Source organism: Ochotona curzoniae, unplaced genomic scaffold (genome assembly GCF_017591425.1).
Source record: "Ochotona curzoniae isolate NIBS_2020 unplaced genomic scaffold, NIBS_Ocur_1.0 scaffold_3890, whole genome shotgun sequence".
Taxonomy (NCBI): Eukaryota; Metazoa; Chordata; class Mammalia; order Lagomorpha; family Ochotonidae; genus Ochotona; species Ochotona curzoniae.
In genome coordinates, this window is record NW_024467115.1 from 16,085,425 (window position 1) to 16,108,978 (window position 23,554).

The window sequence follows — 23,554 nt, forward strand, 5'->3', positions numbered from 1 at the left end:
TCTGGACACTGGTTCTAATCCTGGCAGCCTCACTTCCTCTCCAGCTCCCTGCTTGTGGCCTGGAAAAGCAGTCAAGGATGGCCCAAAGCCTTGGGACCCTGCACCCATATGGGAGCATGCCCCAAAGCAAGTGGGAGGTGTCAGAAACAGTGGGCTTTAGAGCCTGAGAGCTGTGGGTTCTAATCCAGCCTCTGTCCCTCTGTGCTTAACCTGTACAAACTTCACTCTTCCAATCATTTTGGAAGATCCAGAATATAATCCTTAGAAATGCATTTGTTACTTAGTTCAAAAGCTAGTATTTCAAACAGAATGGGAAAAAAGAAAGAATAAAAGACAATTCAAGAAGAAGGTATTTGTCAAAGAGGCTAGTAAAATTGCTTTACTTGAACTGTTTTTGTTAGAGCTGGTAAATAAACCTTATTACAGACACATCCTTTTTATTTTTTATCTATTTATTTATATCTTTTTTTTTATATGAAAGGTAAACTTACTGAGAGAAAGAGAGACAGAGAGAAATCTTCCATCTGCTGGAACTCTGCTGGTCCCCAAATGGCTGCAAAAGCCATAGCTGAGCCAATCCAAAGCCAGGAGCCAAGAACGTCTGGGTCTCTCACATAGGTGCAGGGGCCCAGGGACTTGAGTCATCCTCTGCTGATGTTCCATGCCATCAGCAGAGAGCTGGATCAGAAGTGGAGCAGCTGGGACACCAACCGGTACCCATATGAGACACCGATGCCCGTATGGTACGTCAGTGCCACAGATAGAGGAATCACATATGACACTACCGTGCCAGCTCCTAGATACATAGTCCGAGAACTGGAATTGATTAGACCTGCTGGGAGGTAAGGATCAAATGTTTTCACTTTTTTAAAAGTTTCCAACAAAAGTGGCAGTTATTTAATTTATTTATTTGTTTTGTCCCTTATTTATTGGGTCTACCATGCAGGTCTTCTCCGACAAATCCCACAGTCATCCACACTGCCTATATGATGGGGTGCAGTTGTCACTGAGGCTCTCCACTGATGGACAAGGAAGCCACCTCCACATTCCCCTGAAAGCAAAAAACTCCAGCATATCTTTGGCTTTATAAAATGGTCTTTCAGTCATACAGTTGAAGGTGTCTGCTTATCTGGGAGCCCCCAAAATTCAAATGAAATGAAGAAAAAGATGATTGTGAAGACAAAATACATGAGGAAACAAATGATCATTTGATTTCTCTTTTGTGCTTTCCTAATCAGAAGTCTTCCCTCCTGTGGATCCATATGGGGAATCTCTTTACCAGCAAGTGAAAATACCAAAAACTAGGGCTAAACTAGAGGTAATGGCCTGGTAATTCAGGGCAAGGCTAGGAACTTTCAAAAGTTTTCCATTCACATCACTGAACAACACTCGCCAGCCGCCAGGCAGGGACCGGAACAATCCATCAGTGTTTGACTGTGATGGTTTTGATTTCAGTGAAGAATTCGTAGGAGTCCTTGGCTCCTTCTCTCCCCACCCCGGAACTCTTCATCCCCCCAAAAGGAAGGTTCAGCTCTCTGATAAGCCAGCAGTTGGTCCACACCAAGCCAGCCTGCAGCCTCTTAGCCACGCGGTGGATGCGTCCCACATCTCTTGACCACACCGTGGCTGCCAGGCCATATTTAACACTGTTGGCTCTTTGAATCACTTCCTCTTCACTCTCAAAGGGGACAACACACGTCACTGGGCCGAATATCTCTTCCTTCATGCAGCAGGATTCATCCTTGATGCCTGTTATCACAGTAGGCAGCATGAAGTAGCCTGATTGGTTTCTCAGGGGAAGGCTCAGTGTGTCCACACCCTCACCGCAGAGAATTTGAGCTCCTTCAGCACGAGCTTTGTTGATGTAACTTCTGACCTGAGTGGGTGAGAACCAAAATTAGCACCACTTCACCATCTGGCATCACACAACACAGCAGAAAATTCAAAAATTTCTAGTCATCAGAAACGGACGTAAGGTCATTGCTACAAAATCTAAGGTTCATTATCTCGGCACTCAGCTGCTAAGCCAGAGCTCGGAACTGCTCCAGCCATCATGTGTACATTCAGCCCTACTGCACAGAGGGCCAAGTCATTAATGGCTAAATGGCAGGCATTCTGAAAGGGGCTTTTCACACATTCTCCCTTGACTCTCTCCCAAAATTATTAGCTATTTTTATCTATTATTACCCCCTCTTTGCTGATAACATAATTGAGTCTCAGAAAGGCTGAAAATAGTTTCCAGAGCTAATGAACAATGAAGCTAGAATTCACACTCAGGAAATCTTGGGGGTTGAATACCCAAAATAATCATTTCTCCGTTTTAGGAGGCAACATCCATTGCAGAAAACGGGAAGTAAATAATGTCTTAGATTTAGTTAAAGACCAAGAAGCCCCTCCATACTTACACTTCTAGAACAAATCATTTTTAATTTCTAGTCTTTTTACTGATTATACTCTGAAAATATTTCTAGGTAATATATAATTAATGATAGTGGAAAACAAATTATATAATATGCTAACCCAGTGGCTCAGATATGACAATGGTTGTAGGAATAATTTTGCATGTGTATATGTACTCATACAGAAATTTTGTTGAAGACACAATGATTCTATCCCAAAGCATACTATAAGAAGAGTGGAAAGGCAGTCTTCAACATTGAAACTATAGAATGACAGTTGAGTGATAAATCAAAGCAAGATCAATTTTGAAATAATGTTTCAGATTTCTTCTCTTATCCTTCCTCTCTGCAAACATTCTGTCCAGGAATTGGACTGGAACTTCTCTGTATCACTATGGTGAATATAGTGCCCATTTGCCATGGAAAAACTAAGTAATGCCATTCTATTAATTTTCCTTCTAGTTTACAGGATTCTTACTAAGCCGTGAAGTTAACGTTTTGTGGGTTTTTTAAATAGAACATTTGGTATCCAGTATCCACAGTAACCTCAGAGCTGCTTCAGAAGTTTCCCTATTCTAGTTTTTGGCTATAAAGCACCATGCTTCTCTTTCCCCTACTCTCTTGCTCCTTTTGAAATCACCCACCCACCCAAGGACTCTAAAAGTGGGTGACCTGTAGGAAGGGAAGTCCGGGGAGGACTCCTAAGGCACACCTGGGCAGTGTTGCGGGACTTGGGTGTGTGATGGAGAGCAGTACAAGGCTCGCTCCTGCTTTAGGCTATCCCATCTAAATGCAATGACAATCCCCCCGACCCCATATCCACAAGGGACACATGCCAACACAACTGTGGATGCCCAAACCCACAGGTAGTATGGGACCCTATAGATACCATGCTTTTTATATCCATCTACATTATGATCAAACGTGATTTCTAAATTAAGCACAGTAAGAGGATAACAGCAACAACTAATAATGAAATAGAAAATGATATTGACATACTACAAAACAAGTAATTTTAATATAATCTCTCCCTTAAAATATCTTCAGTGTTTGTAGCCTGTGGTTGTGCATGATTAAGTGAAACAAGAGAAAGCAAACTACAGATAAGGGCCTGTGATGCATTTCAGCAGCTCTGGGGAAAATAATAGAGGAAGGCAAGTGTCAGGTTGCACACTGTGAATATATCAATATGTTAATATGTAAGGCACATCACACTGAAGTGAATTTATTTCCTAGAGGAAGTCACGCTCAATGATACAGTATTATCTACCTAGCAGCCCAAGAACTGAGATTTCCAACAAAATTTGAAGGGAAAAAAAATCTTGTGACTGATACTGTGCATTACATGTAAGAAATTATTATTAGAAAATTTAGACATAAAATTAGAGCATGGCAGTTAAAAAAGGTAGACTTGGGATCACTAATGTGTGCAGGAACCTCAGTTTTTCCACCTACTACCTGGGAGGATTTAAATGGGCTATGCTTGAGTTTCCTTATCTGAACAATAGGATTAATGCTGTTACTTATTCAAAGGGTTCTTACAAAATAATGCATGTAAAAAGTTGCCCACAATGTGAGAGGATGGACCAGACTAAGGCCAGGAGACCGGAACTTGACGTGGGTCACCTGTGTGGAGGGCAGGGACACACACATTTGAGCCACCACCTGCTGCCTCCCAGAGTGCAACCGTAGCAGAAAGTTGGAATTGAGGTAGAATTGAGACTCAAACCCAGGAAGTATATACAGCCTGGAAGTATCCCAGCCAGAAACTCAATTGTTAGACCCAATACCCAACCCAGTAAGTCTTTTTCAAACCTCAGTCATTTTTGTTTCAATGCTGGGGATGATGGTGATGACAGTGCTATTGTAATTCACCCATATGTGACTTTGCTCTCCATGGTTCAGTTACCCATGTTCAACCAAGGTCTAAACACAATAAGTGGAAAACTCCAGAAATAGCTAACTCATGGGTTTTAAATGATACATCTTACTCACTAGCATCATGAGTCCTTGTGCTTTCTTGCTCCACATCAACAGGGACATGATTCCTCTTTTGTCCTGTGAATTTATGCTTTGTACCCTACCCACACATTAATCACTGGGCAGCCATATTAGTTATTAGACTGATTATTCCTACATCAGGGTGTTATATTTAGGGTTCAGCCATTCTCAAGCATCCCCTGGGCGTCTGAGAATGTATACCCCATAGATACAAAAGAACATTATAATGTTCTTAGAAGAGGAAGTTCATGGTCTGACACTAGCTTAGAGGCTTCAGAGATATCCCTCACTCTGTATAGCAATTTTTCTTTTTGATCTGAAGAACTGGGTAGGGAACTGTCAGGTATACTCTAGGTCGGTCTGATGCCCTGCTCTACTAGAGGTTGACCTATGAACTTCTGTGCTTCCTACAACCTCACTATAAACACTCCAGAATTCTCTCTGCCTCTATTCTCGGACAGGTAGGCTCATATCCAGATTCTCCAGCATGCCTAACGGAGAAGAATTCCAGAAAGTAAAAAGAAAATCAAAGGAGCTGGCATCATGGCATTGTCTGACATCACTCCCACCTATTCTGTCTTCGCTTAACTGGTGTTGCATTTTTTTAAATATGCGGAGCACACCACCTTTACCATTGGCATATTAAACACTTAATTTTCCAATGGTGGTCCATTTAAATTTAATAGACATTAAAACTTAAAAAGATAAATAAGTGGATTCCTGTGGTCAGCCAAAGGTAATATTTTAAAATACTATATAAAAGCTCATGGTAATTATTGTGTACGGGAACCCACTGAGTCTATCAATGGCATGGTTTCCTCAGGCTGCTCAGTAGGGGCAAACATTTAGAGGGTAGCAAAAAACAAAGCCATAGCTACCCATGTGAGCTAATGTATGGCATCAATTCTCTTTCAACACACAGATACACACACACGCACGCGCACACACACAGAGCGAATCATTGATAGAGAAAAGCAAAATATTTGGAACTGTTTCACTGATGTATACCTTCTGAGTATGTCACTTAGTTACCAGGGCAGTGCATAAAAAAAAAAAATTCTAGCTTGAGTGCTGGGTTGATACAGAGAAACTTTGGGCCTCAGAAAAGTGAGTGGATTGTAAAGCGGGCCTGAAACCATATTGTCACTTGAGCCTTCAGGAAGAGGGAAGAGCCTTCTGAGACAATAAGTTTCATTTCACCCCTACCTGCCTCCCAGGTATCACTCAGGAGAGGATTACAGCTGATGTCCACTTGCCATTTGCAAGTGCATGAACAAGCATGTGACCCTGGTGCCCAGAGCAGCCAGAGGAGAGAAGGGACAGGGGCCTCTTTGCACTTGGTGACTCCTTACTCTGCAAAGGTAGAAACATGCACAACCATGGGTCCCCAGGGACATTCTGGTGCAGCTGCCTAGGCACCTGTACATGTGCAGCTGCTATGCTAGTTGGCTTCTACACAAATGACCATAGCCTCAAGCGAGCCTCTCCAGCTACCTGCTAATCTCTTCTATCATTGCCTTTCTCTCTGCTGACTTGTTAACACATAATCCAAACTCCATTTTTGCGGCCTCCAATACCACCTCTCCTTCTACCAAGCTTTATATTTCACTATTAAATTAGCAGAAATAAGGAGGTTTCATTAAGCTGCTACATTCTCCTGATCTTCATGCATCTATGCCTCACAATGTTTTGAAATCCAGAGTTAAATGCAAACATAAGTAAAGGCTCTTTTCCTCACTCACTGACTGATGGGGAAGTTTTCTTTTTATTACTCATGTTTCATTACTATAACAAAATACTTAAGGTGAATAACTTACAAAGAAGAGAGATTTCTTTTGGCAAACAGCATTTCTTTTATGACAAACAGCATAGTATTTCTCTTTGCTGTGCTGCTATGGTTTTAATTAATTATGTCTCCCCCAGTCAGGCAGTTAAATCCTGAAGTCACTGGTTGACGTTACAAAGAAGGTAGAGTCTCAGCCCAATTATGGTGTTAGGAGGTAGGCGTGGAACACATACTCCATCGTTGCCACCTGTCAGCCTCGCCAGACACCAAACAGATGGGGCTTACCATATGTTGGCCTGTGAATCCTCAAAGCTATGAGTCAAAATAAACCTCCTTCCTCCATAAGTAACTCCTTGTGGGTATTTTGTTACAGTAACAGAAAAATTGACACAGAAAGTTGGCACTGAGAAGAAAAGCTGCTGCTATAACTATGCCTGAAAATATGGAGGAAACTAGAACCAGGAAAGTTTGAAAGAGATTGGATCAGGCTAGAGAAAGCCTAAAATGCAATAAGCAGAGCACTTTGGGGAATTCTGATGAGGGATTAACAGCCTAGAAAGGTGGACAGTAAAGGTCAGGTTGATGAGACGTCATTTTCAGAAGGAAAATGAACATTCTATTGGTGACTGAACTATGTTAACCAAGGCATAGAATGCATTTCAAAGATCTTGCAAGTCTGCCCCTCCAACTGTAGGTTCAGAGGTTTCAAACAACATACTTGTTTCAAAGATCTTCCAAGCAAGACTTCTTTCAGGAAAAAAAGGCCCAGATTTGTTGCTTGCTCAGGATCAGTTGCAAGTTCTGGCTTGCTAGATAAGAGCTCCAAGACTACCACAGGCCTTGTTTAAGCAGACTCAGACACAACTTCTGTTGGTAGCCGACTTTGGCATTATCCACACAATGCTGGTTTTGCAGGTGTACATATTTCAAGAGTTATGGCATCATGGTGGCTCTCACCAAGATTTCAAAGGAAGACAGAAGACGTCAGGCAGACAAGATCGGAGTCCCTGTGTGGTGATCCTACTGGAATGATGCCTGTTGAAAGTGTGGGAAGGGAGACTAGTTGAAGACCCAGGGAAGACAGAGTGGCCAGAAATGTGCACCTGCACAGAAAAGACATAGATGTCTGTGTGCAGAGAGCCAAAGCAGAGACCTGCCACATGGGTGGACCACTGCAGAGAACTTCCACTAAGGCAATGCCAAGCAGAAATGTGATATCAGAGCTGCTTCAAAGAGTCCCTGCATTGCAATGCCAGGTAGAGCTGCAATGACATGAACTCAGCCTTCAGCGAGATCTGAAACTTTGGCTGTCACCTGCTATAGTGCATGGGAGGGGCTGCCCATGCCACACTGTACCCAGGACGCACTTCTAGTGTCTGGCCTTGCCTTAGGAAATCCTTTTATTGGTCTGTTACTCCCTTTTGAAGTAGATATGTGTACCCCATGACTATCCCACCATTGTGTCTTGAAGGCTATAACTCAGATTTTTAAAGACTCGTAACTGGAAGAACTTGCCTTGAGTATCAGATGAGATTTTGGAATTACATAAGAAGAGTGGGACTTTTGGAGAGGCAGGGGCAAAATGCTACCGTTTGAATAGAAGACAACTCCCGTTCTCATGTAGATGATGAAGAAAATGGAAACTCAATTCAATTATGGTGTCTGAAAGGTTGTCCCAGAGCGAAGTCCATACGTCCCTGGGACAGGCCTTCAGAAGGTAATGTTTGCAAAGCATGAGCTGTAAAAGCCTGAGGTGAGCCCAGATGCTATGCCTCTTCCTTCTAGTTTACCTTGCACACGTTCTGATTTCTCTCTGCTCACATTCTCTGCTTACCTTCCACTGATCTCACCAGACACTGAACCAAAAGGACCTACTCAATCTTCAACTATGAACCTCTCAAGCTGCGAGCCACAATAATCTTCCTTCTTTTGTTAGTACCTGTTTCAGGCATTTTGATATACTGAGAAGAAACTAAATGATTTATGCGTGATCTCTCACCCTGTCCATTGTTATCCAGGATTAAGTCACGGAGTCTCCAGTCACAAGGACTTAATCTAATCACTTCCAAAGTCTTCACTCTAAATGCCTGTGTAATTATGTTTCCACACTCCTAATACTATAAACACACACATTTAGGGGTTATAATCCTGCATGAGCTGAGGGGGACACAAATCATTCAAATCCCAGCATTCTCCTTAGTAGGCCTTAGTTCTCTCAGTTAAACACAAAGTTCTTCTAATGGCAAATGCTGTGGCTTATTTTGGGAGTCACATCTGGTAGTAAATAGAAATGATCCTAAAGATATTAGTCCCATAAATCACTGAGGGACCATCAATGTTTACTCCCAGATGGACCCCATTGGCTATGGATGATGTAATTTGTATTGTCCATGCTGATTTTTGTGAAATCCCATCTATTAGAAACCAGAGAAGAAGTTCCCCATGAAATTCTCTGCAACTTTTGAGTCCTACCATTCTTACTGGCTGTTCTGGCTCTCTCCGGTGCATTGGTGTTACCTCCATGTCCTCTTCTTCAGTTTGTTAACTTCATTATCAGCTACATCAACATGAGCTACACTTGTATTTTCATACCTTAAATGTTCATACCCATGTACAGAAACAATTTCCTGAAGTTGTAATTTTTCAAAGCTATGCTAGTATTGGACAGTGGTGCTTGCCCTGAGCTGCTCGCTGAATAAAAACTCCCTCTTAAATTCATATAGCAGCAGTTTACTTGCCTTCTCCAAATGTGCTTTACTTATCAGAGCACCCATTTTGGCCGATGGATCAGAGGGAACACCAACTTTCCATCTTCTGGCAGCTTCTACAAATCTTTTTAGAAATTCATTGTAGATGCTCCTCTGGACAAAGATCCTGCTGGTGCAGAGACAGACTTCACCCTGGCAGGAATGAGGACAATGGCCAGACTTGAGCACCTTCAATCTCATGGATCACTCACCTTGGAATTTGGGGGAATCTGCCGTGGATAAAGAACTGGATGGAACATGGGGACCCAGTGGGAACAGAATAAATTCATTGTCATAGGGAAAACACAGACTTGCGGGGAAGAAAATAAAAGCTCCAGTGGAGATGGTCAATAAATATAACTTCACATGGTTTTCAAAGCCATAAGGGGGAATCAGGCACAAGATGGAAGTATAAGCTGATGTGAGAGCAACTGTTTGACTGATGGGAGTCATGGAAGCCACCTGCCAAGAGGCAATCATAGAGGGGACTCTTGATTGATGTGAAGGAACAAAGATCTGAGGAAGAAAATTCTGGCTGTAAGCAGGGAGGACCTGCTGTAGGAATAAGCATGGTGTGTGTCAGAATAGACAACGAGGTGCCAGGCTGAGGATGGGAGCGGAAGCAAGGACAGGAGCTGGCAGGAGAGGAGGTTAGAAGGTGGGCAACATCATGAGACTGTGAGCTTTGTGGGAGGAGCTTATATATATATATATATATTTTTTATTGGAAAGGCGGATATACAGAGAGGAGAGACAGAGAGGAAGATCTTCCGTCCGATGATTCACTCCCCAAGTGAGCGCAACGGCCGATGCTATGCCGATCAGAAGCCAGGAGCCTCCTCCGGGTCTCCCACGCGGGTGCAGGGTCCCAAAGCTTTGGGCCGTCCTCGACTGCTTTTCCGGGCCACAGGCAGGGAGCTGGAAGGGAAGCAGGGCTGCTGGGATAAGAACCGGTACCCATATGGGATCCCGGGTGTGCAAGGCGAGGACCTTAACCACTGTGCCACCGTGCCGGCCCGAGGAGCTTATATTTTATTCTTCATGTCATGAAAAGATCAAGGAAGGATTTAAGTAACAGAGGAATATGATTGCATTTACTTTTTAAAAGAAATCATTCTGGGGCTGGCACTGTGACATAATGGATTAAGCCACTGCCTGCAGTGCCAACATTCCATATGGGTGCCAGTTTGGATCCTATTTGCTCCACTTCTGATCCAGCTCCTTGATAATGAACCAGAGAAAGCAGTGGAAGATGACTCAAGTCCGTGGGCCCCTGCATCCTTGTGAGAAATCTGGAAGAAGTTCCTAGCACCAGGTTTTGTACTGGCTCAGTTCCTGCAACTGTGGCCATTTGGGGAGTGAGCCAGCAGATGAGAGATTTCTCCGTGTCTGTCCTTCTCTCTGTAGGTCTGCTTTCCAAGTAAATAAATATTTAAAATAATGGATCACTCTGTGAGGGAAAGAAAATAGAAATAAATGAGCATGGGAATAGAGGAGAGAATTGAGAGAATATTCTGGAATCCCAGATAAATGAAAACAGGGGAGACACCAATGAAGTAAATGGCGATGGAATCTGCCAAGTTCTTACAGGGGCCCCATAATGACACAGATGCACTGGAGAAGAGAGAGTGTTTGGGATTCATGTTAACAACAGAGCCAGCAGGACTGTGGAAAAGTGAGATGTCTGGGTTAGGGAAAGCAAGAAGGATGACCCCAGATGTTTGGCCTAAGCCCTAGGTGACTGTGTCTCCTCGAAGGGCACATGGAGCCAGGAAGAGGAAGTGGAGATGTTGAGTGTTCGTATGAGAGGTCCTCTCAACAAGCTTGAGTGAAAAACAATCACAGTCAATGGAATACAGCAGGCATTCGGGAAGTGAGCCAGTGGATGGAAAATCTCTCTCCCTCTCTCACGTGTGCTCTCTCCTTCTCAAATGAAATAAAAATGCAGCAATTGAAAAAAATTAAGATATAGATTCAGAGGATTACATGACATTGAATGTTACCTGAGTCAGGTAAATAGATTGATGTCATTTCACATCTGTTTCTCCCTATTATTAGACTTCTAACTCCTTGATTTAAGGTTTTATTCTCTGCTTAAACAAAAACAGCCAGTAGAAAGAAGTAACCCATAGTTTAAACACAGCCATCTCATCTAGGCAACGTTCTGGGCATGGATGCCAAAAATACTGCACAAAAGTGAGCCCCGAACCCCATCTTCATGAGGCTGTTGCCTAACCGATCTGGTATGGTGGGCTTAACCCTTCAGGTGCCTGTGGCCTTGAAGAATCGGCTAAAACCACAGAGCCTGATAAACGTGTTCGAAAATCTGAGCAGGTGCCCTCAAGCCCATCACTGACTCCAAGTTCAAAAACCCATGCTAGGTTATTTTGGGTGTATCTGTGTCAGTGTGAATGCACTGAGAGAATATTGTTTGCTACAAATAAGACATCAGGATGGAAAGAAGGGACAATTATGTGAATAAAGGAATAAGAAGTATTGAGCAGGTCTGGTACCTGTTTAAACGTGTGAACCCCAGGCAAAGGAGTTTATTCAAGAGGAGCTTTGAAAGAATGAGCTTACTGACAGATATTGAGGTGAAACAGATTGTCAATGGAAGGACACGAGGTCCTGGTCCTCTGGCAACTGAACTGATGCTGAAAGGGCGTGTGTCATTCCTGGACTTTGTCCTGTGATGACATCCATCCACCTGGATGGATGGGACCACATGGAGAGGGCAGCCCCCGGAAGACCCACCTGGTTGACAAAACTAGACCTGATGGTTTCTGGAATGCACTGCTCCAGGTTGGCGTCCTCAAAGATGACAGCAGGATTCTTGCCCCCCAGCTCCAGCGAGAGCTTCTTGCAGTGGGGAGCACTCAGCTGGGTAATGCGCTCGGCTGTGGGCTGGCTCCCGGTGAAGGAGATCACGGGCACCTCTGGGTGGGACACTAAAGCCTCACCTACTCTGGGCCCTGTTCCAAACACGATATTGACCACACCTGGTGGAACGCCTGGAAGGAAACAGAATTAGTGCCAGCAATTCCCTCCCACTGTGCTGAGGCCTTCAGGCCAAACAGGGCTACTCCAGGGAGTGCTTCAGTCCCAGCGCAGGGCCGGGGTGAGTATGGGGGTGATGGTGGTTATGGGGGCCTGGTTAAGTATGGGGACCTGAGTATGTACGGGGGCCAGCAGAGCTTTTGAGAGGGCTGACAAAACCCAGAACTTCTACTGTTGTCTCCAGCATAACAGCCAAGACTTCAGAGTTAGCCCTGCCTAAAGCTCCCGCCAGGTGAGATTTCTCTGAGTGCCTTGCTCATTCTAGGTCATTCTTGCCACAGGAGCGCCTAGGAGTTAGGGGGCTATGGATGCACACATGACCTCAGGTAGGCCAACATCAGATGGGCATCAGGGCCCTGCCTCAATCTGGTACCCAGAAATCACGATGCAGAATGAAACAGGAGACAGAGGGTATATAAAGGCTGCACAGGCATGGAGAACAGGTTGACTAACCTGGTTCACAAGAGCCACGCAAGGCTTCCCAGGGAGCAGAGTTTTGAAATAGAAGTCCTGAGCCCGTGAGATGCATCACACCAGTGCACTCTAAAGCCAGCTCCCAAATTCCAAACTCAACGAGAAATGGAGCCCCCGATCTTCCCCCGACAAGCCTCTCCTTGCCTGTGTCTCAATGCATTAATTTGTGTTTTCTGCACAGGACCAGAAGGGATGCCAGAGGGGGCAGGATAGTGCATGGGTTTTGTTCTTCATTGCATCCTTTACACCGCAGCCTAGTTTTATACACAGAGCTAACCTCGGTAAAGGCTCACATTCATTGAGAAGCTTGCCATGGGCCAGCCAGCACCATTAGTCCTGCATGCTCTCCTGACCTCACAGCCCTGTCAGATGAGCAATACTCACACCACCTCCACCCAGAGGTACACTGAGGCAGAGTGAGGTTGAAAAAGCAATCAATAAGCATGTTAAGTCAATGAGTAAATTGAACTAAACCTTGATGTACAGCACCCCCATGAGAACTGGTCTGTGGACTTGGGAAGTTGGAAGTAGTGTGCAAAGAGCAACTTGACATGGACAGTTGTGTTGCAGCCGCAGAGCTGCTGGGTTTTCCAGAGGTGGCTGACTTCATTCTATCTTGTTGCAGGCTAGTCCTGCAGTGGAATCAGAAACTCTGCCATGTGTCAACTTTTGTAGCTGTGTCCCTGATCCTGGGCCCCTTCCCTGTCCCTTCCCTTGTCTTAAACCAGATAGCCTTCCTCATTAGAAGCCCTCCCTTTCAGACTTAGAGCATCTCTTTAAGAATCTACTTTCAAGCACAAATTAAAATTTCACATTACAGACCCATTATGATTGTTACATGTTCCTCATAGAACCACAAGCTTTACCCACACACCTTGAGGGCATCATAACACTCCATCCCGGGGCACCCCAAAGAAATTGTTGGCAAGAAGTGCAGGTTTCAATCCCTAGTTTGACCCAAACCCTTTTATCCCATGCTCCTGCTGCACTCTAACTGTGCTGCCAGTGGACTCCCGGGGGGCCTGGAGCCACTTGGCACAGAAGGGAAGAAGTGATGAAAGAATGCTGTAAGTGAAGGTGATCAAGAATAGATCAAGCAGTCAGTGGCTAAGGACATCCCTGGAAGCCATTTTGCCACTGAGTAGAAGGTTCTATTTGCTACAACTCTACTCCAGCCCTGGGCCTCCCTCCAAGTCCCCACACATCATCACCTGCTTTGTTCAAGAGTTTACACAACATCCAGGCAGTCACTGAAGTCAGCTCACTGGGCTTGGCTATCACAGTGTTCCCGGCAGCCAGGGCCGGGGCCAGCTTCCAGGTCAACAGGTAGAGTGGCAAATTCCAAGGACTGATGAGGCCGGCTGGGAGGTGGAGAACAGACACAGCGTTGCGCAAAAGGACACGCCCCACAGGACAGGCAGGCTACCCAACTGCTAATGCAGACAACTTTTAAGTCACCCAAAATGTCAGCTGTTCTTCCAAACCACCCCCCTCCTCTCCACAAACCTTTCTTATTTGCAGGCGATTTCTACAAACCATTACAAATGGGGAGACTCTTGAGCATAGGGTTTAACATACCATCTAAGCTCCCCTTACACCAGATCAGACCAGGGTCTGAGGTCTACCCTTGTTTTCTCTATTTCTTTCTTTCTTTTTTAAAGATATTTATCCCTTTTTATTAGGAAGGTAGATTTATAGAGAGATAGAGAGACAGAAAGAGGAAGATCTTCCACCTGCTGGTTCATTCCCCGAGTGGTCACCAACAGCCAGAGCTGAGCCAATCCAAAGCTAAGAGCCAGGAACTTGTTTCAGATCTGCCACGTGAGTGCAGGGTCCCAAAACTGGGTCACTCCACTTCTTTTCCATACCACAAGCAGGCAGCTGAATGGGAAGTGGAGCAGCCAGGACATAAACCAGCACCCTTATGGATCCCCACACATGCAGGGTGAGGATTAGCCTGTTAAGCCATGTACCAGCCAGCCTCCCTTCCCTCTTATTTTTAATCCCAGCTTCCTGCTAATGCCCACCCTGGCAGGTAGCAGAAGAGAGGTCAGTTTGGGAGGTCTCTACCACCTTCACTGGGGGCCATGATTGAGATTCCTGGCTTCTGGTTTCAGCCGGGACCATCCTCAGCCATAAAGAGCATCAGTAGGGAGGGGGCAGTGGCAAGCTAAGGGGGTGAGTCCCCTCTCTCTCCATCTAACAGCTGTCTCTGCCTCTGCACAAAGCAGAACATTTTAAAACATATCCAGACGACAGTCAAATCAACACAATTCATTTGCTTTTGGGTGGCTCACTATGGTAAACACGAAGCTTCAGGACTAAAAGGCTGCCAGCCATCAGTTTCAGAATGATGCAAATGAACATTGCTTAACCAAAGGCTGCTTTTTAAAAAAACAATGTATGCCGGGAATTTGTGAAGCTGCCCAGCTGCTCCTCCTTCTACAAGCTCCCTACATCTGCCTCTAGTCTTCTGTGAACTGAGATGTAACATTTCAAGCTTTAAGAAATTGTTTGTAAAACAGGAGAAAAGATTTTTCTGAGCATCCCTGTGGGGCTGTCCCAGCCACAAGGCCAGTGAGCTTCGATCCCAGGCTGTGCAGTCCACCTTGACTATTCAGAAGCTTTCTTTTTTCAAAGATTTTAATATACTTTTATCCATTTGAAACACACAGTGAGAGAGAAAGATCTTTCATCTACTGATTCACTTCCCAAGGGGTGATAATTGCCAAGTTGGCCCAGAAACCTGGAACTCCAGCTGGTCTCTCACCTGGGTGACAGGAGCCCAAGGACTTGGGCCATCACCTGCTGCCTGTCATCTTCCTGCCTGCACCTGTACGAAAGCAGAGTTGGCATTTGGTCCCAGGCACTCCAGTACAGGGAGTGGGCATCCCAGATGGGAGTTTAACACACTGTGCTACAACACCTGTCCCAATGAAATGGTCTATAAAGATAATGTGAGTGCATTCGCAAGAAGCTGGATTGGAAGCAGAAACAGAATTCAATCCCCAACACGTAGATACGTCATGAGAGTATCCCCAATGGTGGCTTAACTCACTGCACCACCATGTCCAGATAAAAACACTCCTTAGGTTCCTATCTATAATGTCACCTGTCAAGTTTGCTGCCTGCATCTAGAATGGGGCTCCCTGCAACTGAAGCCGGCTGGGTCTCCAATCCCCAAAACACCGATACGAAATCTGCCCTAAGCAGGAAACGGATTGGCTGTGTTTTAGGTTCTGCCCTCCAAGCGTGCACTGTCAAAAACCACTGGAGGGTGGGCACCGCCGCATGGCAGGTAAACCCACCCACATGGATACCACTTCAGGACCCAGCTGCTCCACTTCCGATCCTGCTACTGTGCCTGGGAGGGCGGCAGAGGACGGCCCAAGGCCTTGAGCCCCTGCATTCCATGTATTTCTGCTGCACCACAAGGGGATCCAGAGAAGGCTCCTGGTTCCTGATGTCAGATAGGCCTAACTCTGGCTATTACATCTATTTGGAGAGTGAACTAGTGGATAGAAGGGATTTCTCTCTTGTTCTCGCTCACTCTTGATCCTTCTTTAAAATAAAAAATAATTTTTTGAAAATACAAAATGAAACGATTTGGAATACTAAATTTCCCAGAGAAATTTGCTCTTAGTGGGAAACTAGAGTATTTTTGCAATATAACACATTAGCATACTTTTTAGACATTAGTTAGAACTTTCCGTAATGTCTTGAAAGTATGATTTCCCTCAAAGTAATAAAAGGTCTCAGTTTCTTTCCTTTTGACTTACTTCCTTTCAAAGGCATAACTAGTAAGAATGCAGATTGTTTTTTTCTTGCGGCAGACAGTGACACCTAGTGGAACGTTATAGCCACTACATATATTTTTATGTTCTCCAGAGATGAGTAAGGCCACGTGCCTGGCGTTATTCTAAGGCTCTGTATTTGCTAACTTATTTAGTTCATATTAACAGATAAAAACACGATTAAAATATCATATCAGCTTCTCTTATATGAAACACACAGAAGTGTCTTAACTACACTATTCTACAATTAACCCCTAAGTTCTTGAGAAACATCATGTTTTAATTTTAGAAGAGTCTGGCACCTGGTACAACTGTTCAATGGCTAAATCCTTTCCTTACAAGTGTCGGGATCCCATATGAGTGCCAGTTCGTGTCCCGGCTGCACCACTTCCCTTTCAGCTCCCTGCTTGTGGTATGGGAAAGCAGCTGAAGATGGGCCAAAGCCTTGGGACCCTGCACCTGCATAGGAGAATCAAAACAAGCTCCTGGCTCCTGTCCTCCAGCCACCTCAGCTCCAGCCATCACAGCCATTTGGGGAGTGAACCTGGGGAAGGAGGTGTTTCTCTTTGTCTCTCCTCTCTGTAAATCTGCCTTTCCAATAAAAACAAATAAACCCTCAATAAATAAATAAATAATATATCTTACAAAAAGAGTACTTCCAAAAGTATGTGGAAAACAGAATTAGCAGATACGTTCAATTTAGTTTCCAAAATTCTGAAACCTGTGAAAACAAGGAGTCTGCAAAAAATTCATGGAAAATACATACAATGAACAACCAGTGTTTGGATGTCAACATCTGAAGTACCAAATATGTTTGTATGCTGATTTCACCTTTCCAGGGATTTTTTGAAGTAACTTCAGAGATAGGAAAAAGTCCTGGAATATGAATTTGGTCCTCGCATGATTTTTCAAACATAACACTCTAAGTGTGAATAGGGAATTGGACACACGGCGTAGGTGTTTGAGACTGCCAGAAACCCTTGCGGAAACCCATCAGACCCGCTCCTTCCTTTGCTGGATCGGCTGGGTGAGCTCCACTGCGCAGCATTTCCGCCGCTCGGCTCTGCCTGCGGTGCTGCAGGCTGGCCAGGGATGGCACCTACCGATGCCCACAGGCGTACGCACGGTGTAGTGCATGCAGCCCGCGTGGTCCATGTCCGTGCACTCAGACGTGTGGTGCAGGATGGAGGATGCGAAGAACCGGAAGTTCTGCACCGACCGCGGGATGTCCATGGCTCTCGCCAGGGTTACGGTTTTGCCTGTGAGAAGGAAGCCCCCAGATCGCATGGTGAGTGCGTTTCACATGGCGGTGGCACTGATACAACACCTGCCTGGTTTCAACCACAAATATCCCAGCGTGCCCCAGGCCAGCCTCACACACATGCACACACACCCCCTCACACACACACACACACACACACGCCTATCACTTTCACAAACACGCAGGATGCATGACATGTCCTCCAGGCACACAGCAGTTCTGGGGAGTGATGCCCATACCCCCAGGCACAGGATGCCCTGTGCTCCTGCCTCAGCTTGCCCACCCAGTGCTCCCGGGAGGAGACGGCGAAATGAGCTCCTCCTCCGACGAAGGCAGAGGCCGCTCAGTGACGCAGGGGCCTTCTGTCTACAACAACACCTGCAGGCGATATATTTTCTTCAAAGGCAGGCAGTACCCAGGCTGTTTCCCAAAGGTAGACTGGTTCATAGCACCTATCTGGAATATCATTCTTTTTCCCAGAGAACTTTTCGTTGTTTGAAATGCAGAGTCACACACACACAGAGACACACACGGAGAGAAGAGATCTTCCATCGGCTAGTTGATTCTCCAGGAGGCCACACCAGCCAGGGCGGGGTTAGGGCCAAGTCAAGGGCCAGGGTCTCCATCAGGGCTCCCACATACCTAGCAGGAGCCCACACACGTCTAACTGTGAGCCTCTTGGCTTCTCCTCGCATATGATTGCAAAGAGAGATTGAGTATGTTTACTCCGTTTCCTTGATGTTTAGAAAAGAATGAAAACAAAAATCAAGCAATTGTACTGGGGATGGACCAGCATCTGACTCCTCAGAAAACATTCCAGGGCTAGGGTTCAGCAGTTAAGATGCAGCTGGGGACACGCCGGGCCAATACTGGAGTGCCTGCAATTGAGTCTCCGTTCCCTTCCCCACTCCCAGCGACCTGCTGGAACACAGCACGTGATCACGCAAGCCATCAGGTGGCAGCCTGGTCACTGGTTCTCTATTCTCTGTTGCCAGTGGGCGGGAGCTGGCCTCCTGGTGCCTCATGCTCAAGCATTCCTCACATCCTTTGCCACATCCCATTGCTCTTCCTTCTTGAACACACAGGGTGTGACCCTGCCCTTTGGCTCTGGGTTTCAGTCCCACAGTTTTGCTCTCAGTGAAGCCAGAGTGAGCCACGTGCAAGCGTGGGGCCTCAGGGACCTTCCGTGGCACTGCTCTCCCCAAAGCCGGCAGTCCATATAGGAATCACTTCCAGTCCCATCTGCTTCATTTCCAATCTAGCTCCCTGCTTTGCTTATGGCCTGGGAAAACAGCAGAGGATGGCTCAAATGCTTGGACCCGCACACCAATGTGGGAGACCCAGAAGAAGCTTCTGGCTCCCAGGTTGGGGAAGACCCAGCTCAGGTGGCTGTGGCCATGTGGGGAGTGAATCCGCAGATGGAAGTTGGCTCTCTCTATCTGTGTGCTTCTCTTCCAGTAACTCTTGTCTGAACAAGATAAATAAATAATAAATCTTAGGGGGGCAGGGGAGAGGCAAGAGCCCATCTGGGAAGCTGGGACGAGATCAGGAATGGCCAGTGTGTGCAAAACGTGTTAGAGGTTATCTAAGCATTTACTAACAAGAGACACCTGCTCCCAAGCCTGGCTGGGCCAGAGAGAAGTCGCAGGTGAGACCCACTCGTCCTGTCCCACGGCTCTCACCTTGGTCTTTGGATTCCGCCTGGGCCAGCTCCTCCAGGGACTGTTCCAGCAAGTCGGCCACCTTGTTGAGGACCTGAGCGCGCTCCTGTGGGCTTCGGGCCGCCCAGTCCGGAAAGGCCTGTCTGGCAGCCTCCACTGCTGCCTCCACCTTGGAGGAGCGGACAGTAGATTGTCACTTTCAGCTCTTCCGCCAGGAGGGTTGGGTGACTCCCTGAGGCCACAGGTCCCCACACCTACCGTTGTTTTTGTCTCATTTCAATACCCACCATGGCCCACAACAGAGCACCCTGCCCCGCCCAAAGCAAAAAACACACATGGGGACACAAGGGACAAAAGAGGTGCTAGGGGTTAGGGGATGGCCTCTCCCCACACTTGAATCTTAAATGCATGCTCTGAAGAGCTGGTGGTGGAGAAACTTAATGCAGCCCTGGCATTCAGAGCGATAGATCTGTTTAGCTCAGGAGGGTGGAGCCTCCCTCGTCGGAGAGGCCACAGACATACCCAAGTTCCCAGCACCTGCCCTGGCCTGCTGCCAGCGCCAAATAGGGACCCTTTAAACTACAGACAGGGCCTGATGAGGACCCTGGACCTCACACCTTAGCTTATTTGTTAAATTAACAAGGAATTAATCCCCCAAAACCCAGAAAAGCACCGTTTCAGTCATGGTACTTGGGATGTGGCAGTCAGATAAATGGAAAAGCAGCTGCCTGGGATCCTGACGTGTATGCATTCAATATTGTAAGAGACAGGTATTTAATAAAGGCTAAAGTCCTCTGTGGAATTACACTCTAGGACTGTCATACCTATGGGAAATGACCGATCCTGTTCAATATTTAATGTCTATTTTTTATATGCAAGAGAGCATGCTGAATATCTTGTAGGCATCTGCTGATCTAACACCTGTTAAAGTTCTGGCACGAGAGAATGGCTGTGCCCATTTTACAGACGATACAACTGAGGCGCCCAAAGCTCAAAGGACTTCTCAGAGGTCACACAGATCAACAGCAACAGAATCAGGATGCAAACATGAATCCTTGTGATCCCCTAGCCCACCAGCTCACCTGTGATGACATAACCGCATTCTTCCCCACTCCCCCAACCCCCTGCCAAGCTCTGCCCAAGCCAAGAGGTCTCTGCTGGCAGCAGAGCTCACTGTGGCTGAACACAAATCCAGGAGGTCCTGGGGTGCAAACAAGGTTTCTGCTGACTCTGCCATACTTATCATTTCTAACTTCAATTCAGACCACACTCGTAGGAAAGGAGAAGTGGAATGCCCAAACCTGGGATTTTCCTCATCTATTTTAGGTCATGTGAGGGAAAGAAAACGGCTGGTTGTAGTTTAACTGATGAATTAGGCAACATTTTTGAACTCTAATCCACTAAGGTCTAAAGGTTTTTTCATGCAAGACAGGCTTGAAATCTTAATAATATAGAAAAAGTCACTCCTCACGAGAAAACTTTGTTTATAATCTATATTTACATATGATGACTACAATTGCATTTTAAATAATTCTGTTCTTTGTGCCTTAAAAAGAATACATTTTATCCAGCAGACATCAGATGGTAATACCTACATTAGCTGTGTTTACTATCCCAGATACATTAACATTCTCAGAACCAGTCAAACATATTTTAAATATTGATGAAATTCCCCAAATAAAATGAATTCTCCATTGCTTTAAAAAAAAAAAACCACTGCATGTGCCATTAGCACTTTGGGTATGAAAAATAGTTATTAACCCTAAATCTCAAAGCATGAGAATTTGATTTGGGTTTCATCATTCAAACGATTGATTTTATTTAACTAGATATTTTAAAGACATGAGGAATTATTAGAAAACAATCTAAAATAAAGCCCTAGGGTTTTCTTTTTTTCTCTGTTCTAGAGAAATGACACACATTTTAGAAATCCATGAATATAGTAGTAAATTTAAGAAGTTCTTGGTAATATTTTGTACTAATACCTACCAGAGAATGTCTGACAATTGTCAGAAGGAAAAAAAAAAAACCAGATTGGGGTGATCATAAAAAGGACTTTGATCCGAGCAGAGTTACCCAAAGCTGAACTACCACCTATATGCAGCTACGCGGTGAACTTTCTGAAAATTGCCATCTCTGCCTGCTGATGTTCAACAGTTCTAGTCCTCCTGCCCCTTTGCCTTGAGAAAATTAACATACCCACCCCTTTCCTGTATTTTAAACATTAAATTAGGTTTTCCCTGAGTGGATACACTCACCTCTTCCTTCCCACTGTTGGGTACATGGCAGTACACTTCTCCAGTGGATGGGTCGTAAGAATCTATATAGGATTTGCAAGGTGAAAATGTGCCGCCGATGAAGTTCTCCAAGACCAGCGGTGCATCCATCCTAGGCTCGGTAAGGAAAAGTTCTGCCTTTCCTTTCCCCACCCAGCTGCCCCCACTGCTGAGCTCATCTGCTTTTCTGGCCTTTATATCCTTGTTTGTCAATCAGTGAAAGTGGGAGGAGACCTGACCCTCCCTCAGAGGACGTCTCTCCAAACTCGGAACCAAGGGAGCTCGCAGCTGCATCTCAGGCCTCCTGGACGCTGTGAAAAGTCAGCCAGCATCAAATCAAATATGCACGGGGCCTTAGGGTCTACACAGGCTTTCTGATTTCAGTGCTCAGGTATTGATCAAGTGCCAGGCCTCAAGGCAAGTTTCTCATTTACTTATTTGCTCCATAGAATAATCTTGCACAAGGCAGACATCATTTCTTCCTTTTTTGTTTCAGTTTGTGTATTAACTTGTTTGTCGAATCATAACTCAACACAGGTATAAAATGAATATCAAATCGGAGGCATCTGCAGTTCTGTCTGCTCTCCTCAATGCTGTCATCTCTATGTGATGAGAGTCTTCACATCTTTGGCTATTTTGGTTTTTTTTTTTTTTTAAGATTTATTTTTTATTATTTTTTCATTGGAAAGGCGGATATACAGAGAGGAGGAGAGACAGAGAGGAAGATCTTCCGTCCGATGATTCACTCCCCAAGTGAGCACAACGGGCCGATACTATGCCGATCCAAAGCCAGGAGCCTCTTCCGGGTCTCCCACACGGGTGCAGGTTCCCAAAGCTTTGGGCCGTCCTCAACTGCTTTCCCGGGCCACAGGCAGGGAGCTGGAAGGGAAGCGGGGCTGCCGGGACTAGAACCGGCGCCCATATGGGATCCCGGGCGTGCAAGGCGAGGACCTTTAACCACTTGCGCCACCGCGCCGGGCCCGTCTTTGGCTATTTTGTAATGTATAATTAACTACGGCAGGCACGGCAGCCTTAGAGAACATTAGGACTACTTCTCACCTGTGGTTTTTAAAAAAGATTTATTTTTATTGCAAAGTCAGATCTACGAAGAAGAGGAGAGACAGAGAGGAACATCTTCTATCCAATGATTCACTCCCCAAATGGCCGCAACAGTCAGAGATGAGCCAATCTGAAGCCAGGAGCCTCTTCCGGGTCTCCCACGCAGGTGCAGGGTCCCAAGGCTTTGAGCCGTCCTGGACTGCATTCCCAGGCCACAAGCAGGGGGCTGGGTGGGAAGTGAAACACCTGAGACACAAACCAGCATCCATATTAGTATCCCGGCATGTGAAAGGTGAGGACTGGCCAGTAGGCTACTGTGCCCTGCCCTTGTAACTGTGTTTTGATACCTGTTATCCATCCTTTTACCAGCATCCCTATGTCTTCCCTTCCCAACTTCTAGAAATTTATGTTCTCTCCATTTCTGAAAGATCCACATTTTTAGCCTCCACCAATGAGGGACAATATGTCATCTTTCTGCGCCTGGCTTATTTCACTTAGTGTAACATTCTGCAGTTGCTACAAATGACCTTTCAATCTTTTTATGGCTTAATATTGTTCTATTACTTTTTCACACCACTTTTTAAAATCTACTCATCTGTCAAGAGACATTTCAGTTGATGACATATCTAAGCTACCCACCAAAAAACTGGAGGCCAAAACATACTATAGAGCTATAATAACCAGAAGAGCACGCTGTTGGCATCAAAACATACAGAAAATTAAACAAATTAGAAAATCTGGAAATTAATCCAGATATGTAAAGCAAGTGACTTTCCATAAAAGTACCAAGAATATGCATTAGAAAAAGGACAGTTTTTTCAATCAACAATTCTAGTAAATTGAATATTTAAAGACAAAAGATAATACATACAAAAAAATCAACTCAAAATAGATCAAGAAAAACCACATTATTTATTTGAAAGGCAATGCCACAGAAAGCGAGACAGAGAGAGATCCATTGGTTCACTCCCCAAATGGCTGCCAGAAGCAGAAAGCCCACACACTTGAGAGATCATCCACCACCTTCTCCAACATGGTA

General features: G+C 45.4%; 1 protein-coding gene across 3 annotated transcripts; it reads right to left on the reverse strand.

The window, feature by feature from the left end:
- Positions 1–950: 950 nt before the first annotated feature.
- Positions 951–21,575, reverse strand: ALDH8A1 (aldehyde dehydrogenase 8 family member A1). Of its 3 annotated transcripts, XM_040965352.1 has the most exons (7): positions 21,439–21,575; positions 19,202–19,349; positions 17,362–17,517; positions 13,676–13,825; positions 11,688–11,944; positions 8,925–9,086; positions 951–1,876 (listed from the first exon to the last, which is right to left on the reverse strand). In XM_040965352.1, the coding sequence occupies exons 1-7, from the start codon at positions 21,565–21,567 to the stop codon at positions 1,424–1,426; spliced, it is 1,455 nt and encodes a 484-aa protein (XP_040821286.1). In that variant the 5' UTR covers positions 21,568–21,575; the 3' UTR covers positions 951–1,423. The 3 variants fall into 3 exon arrangements, with proteins under 3 accessions (XP_040821286.1, XP_040821288.1, XP_040821287.1); XM_040965354.1 differs by lacking the exon at positions 13,676–13,825; XM_040965353.1 differs by lacking the exon at positions 8,925–9,086.
- Positions 21,576–23,554: the final 1,979 nt, after the last annotated feature.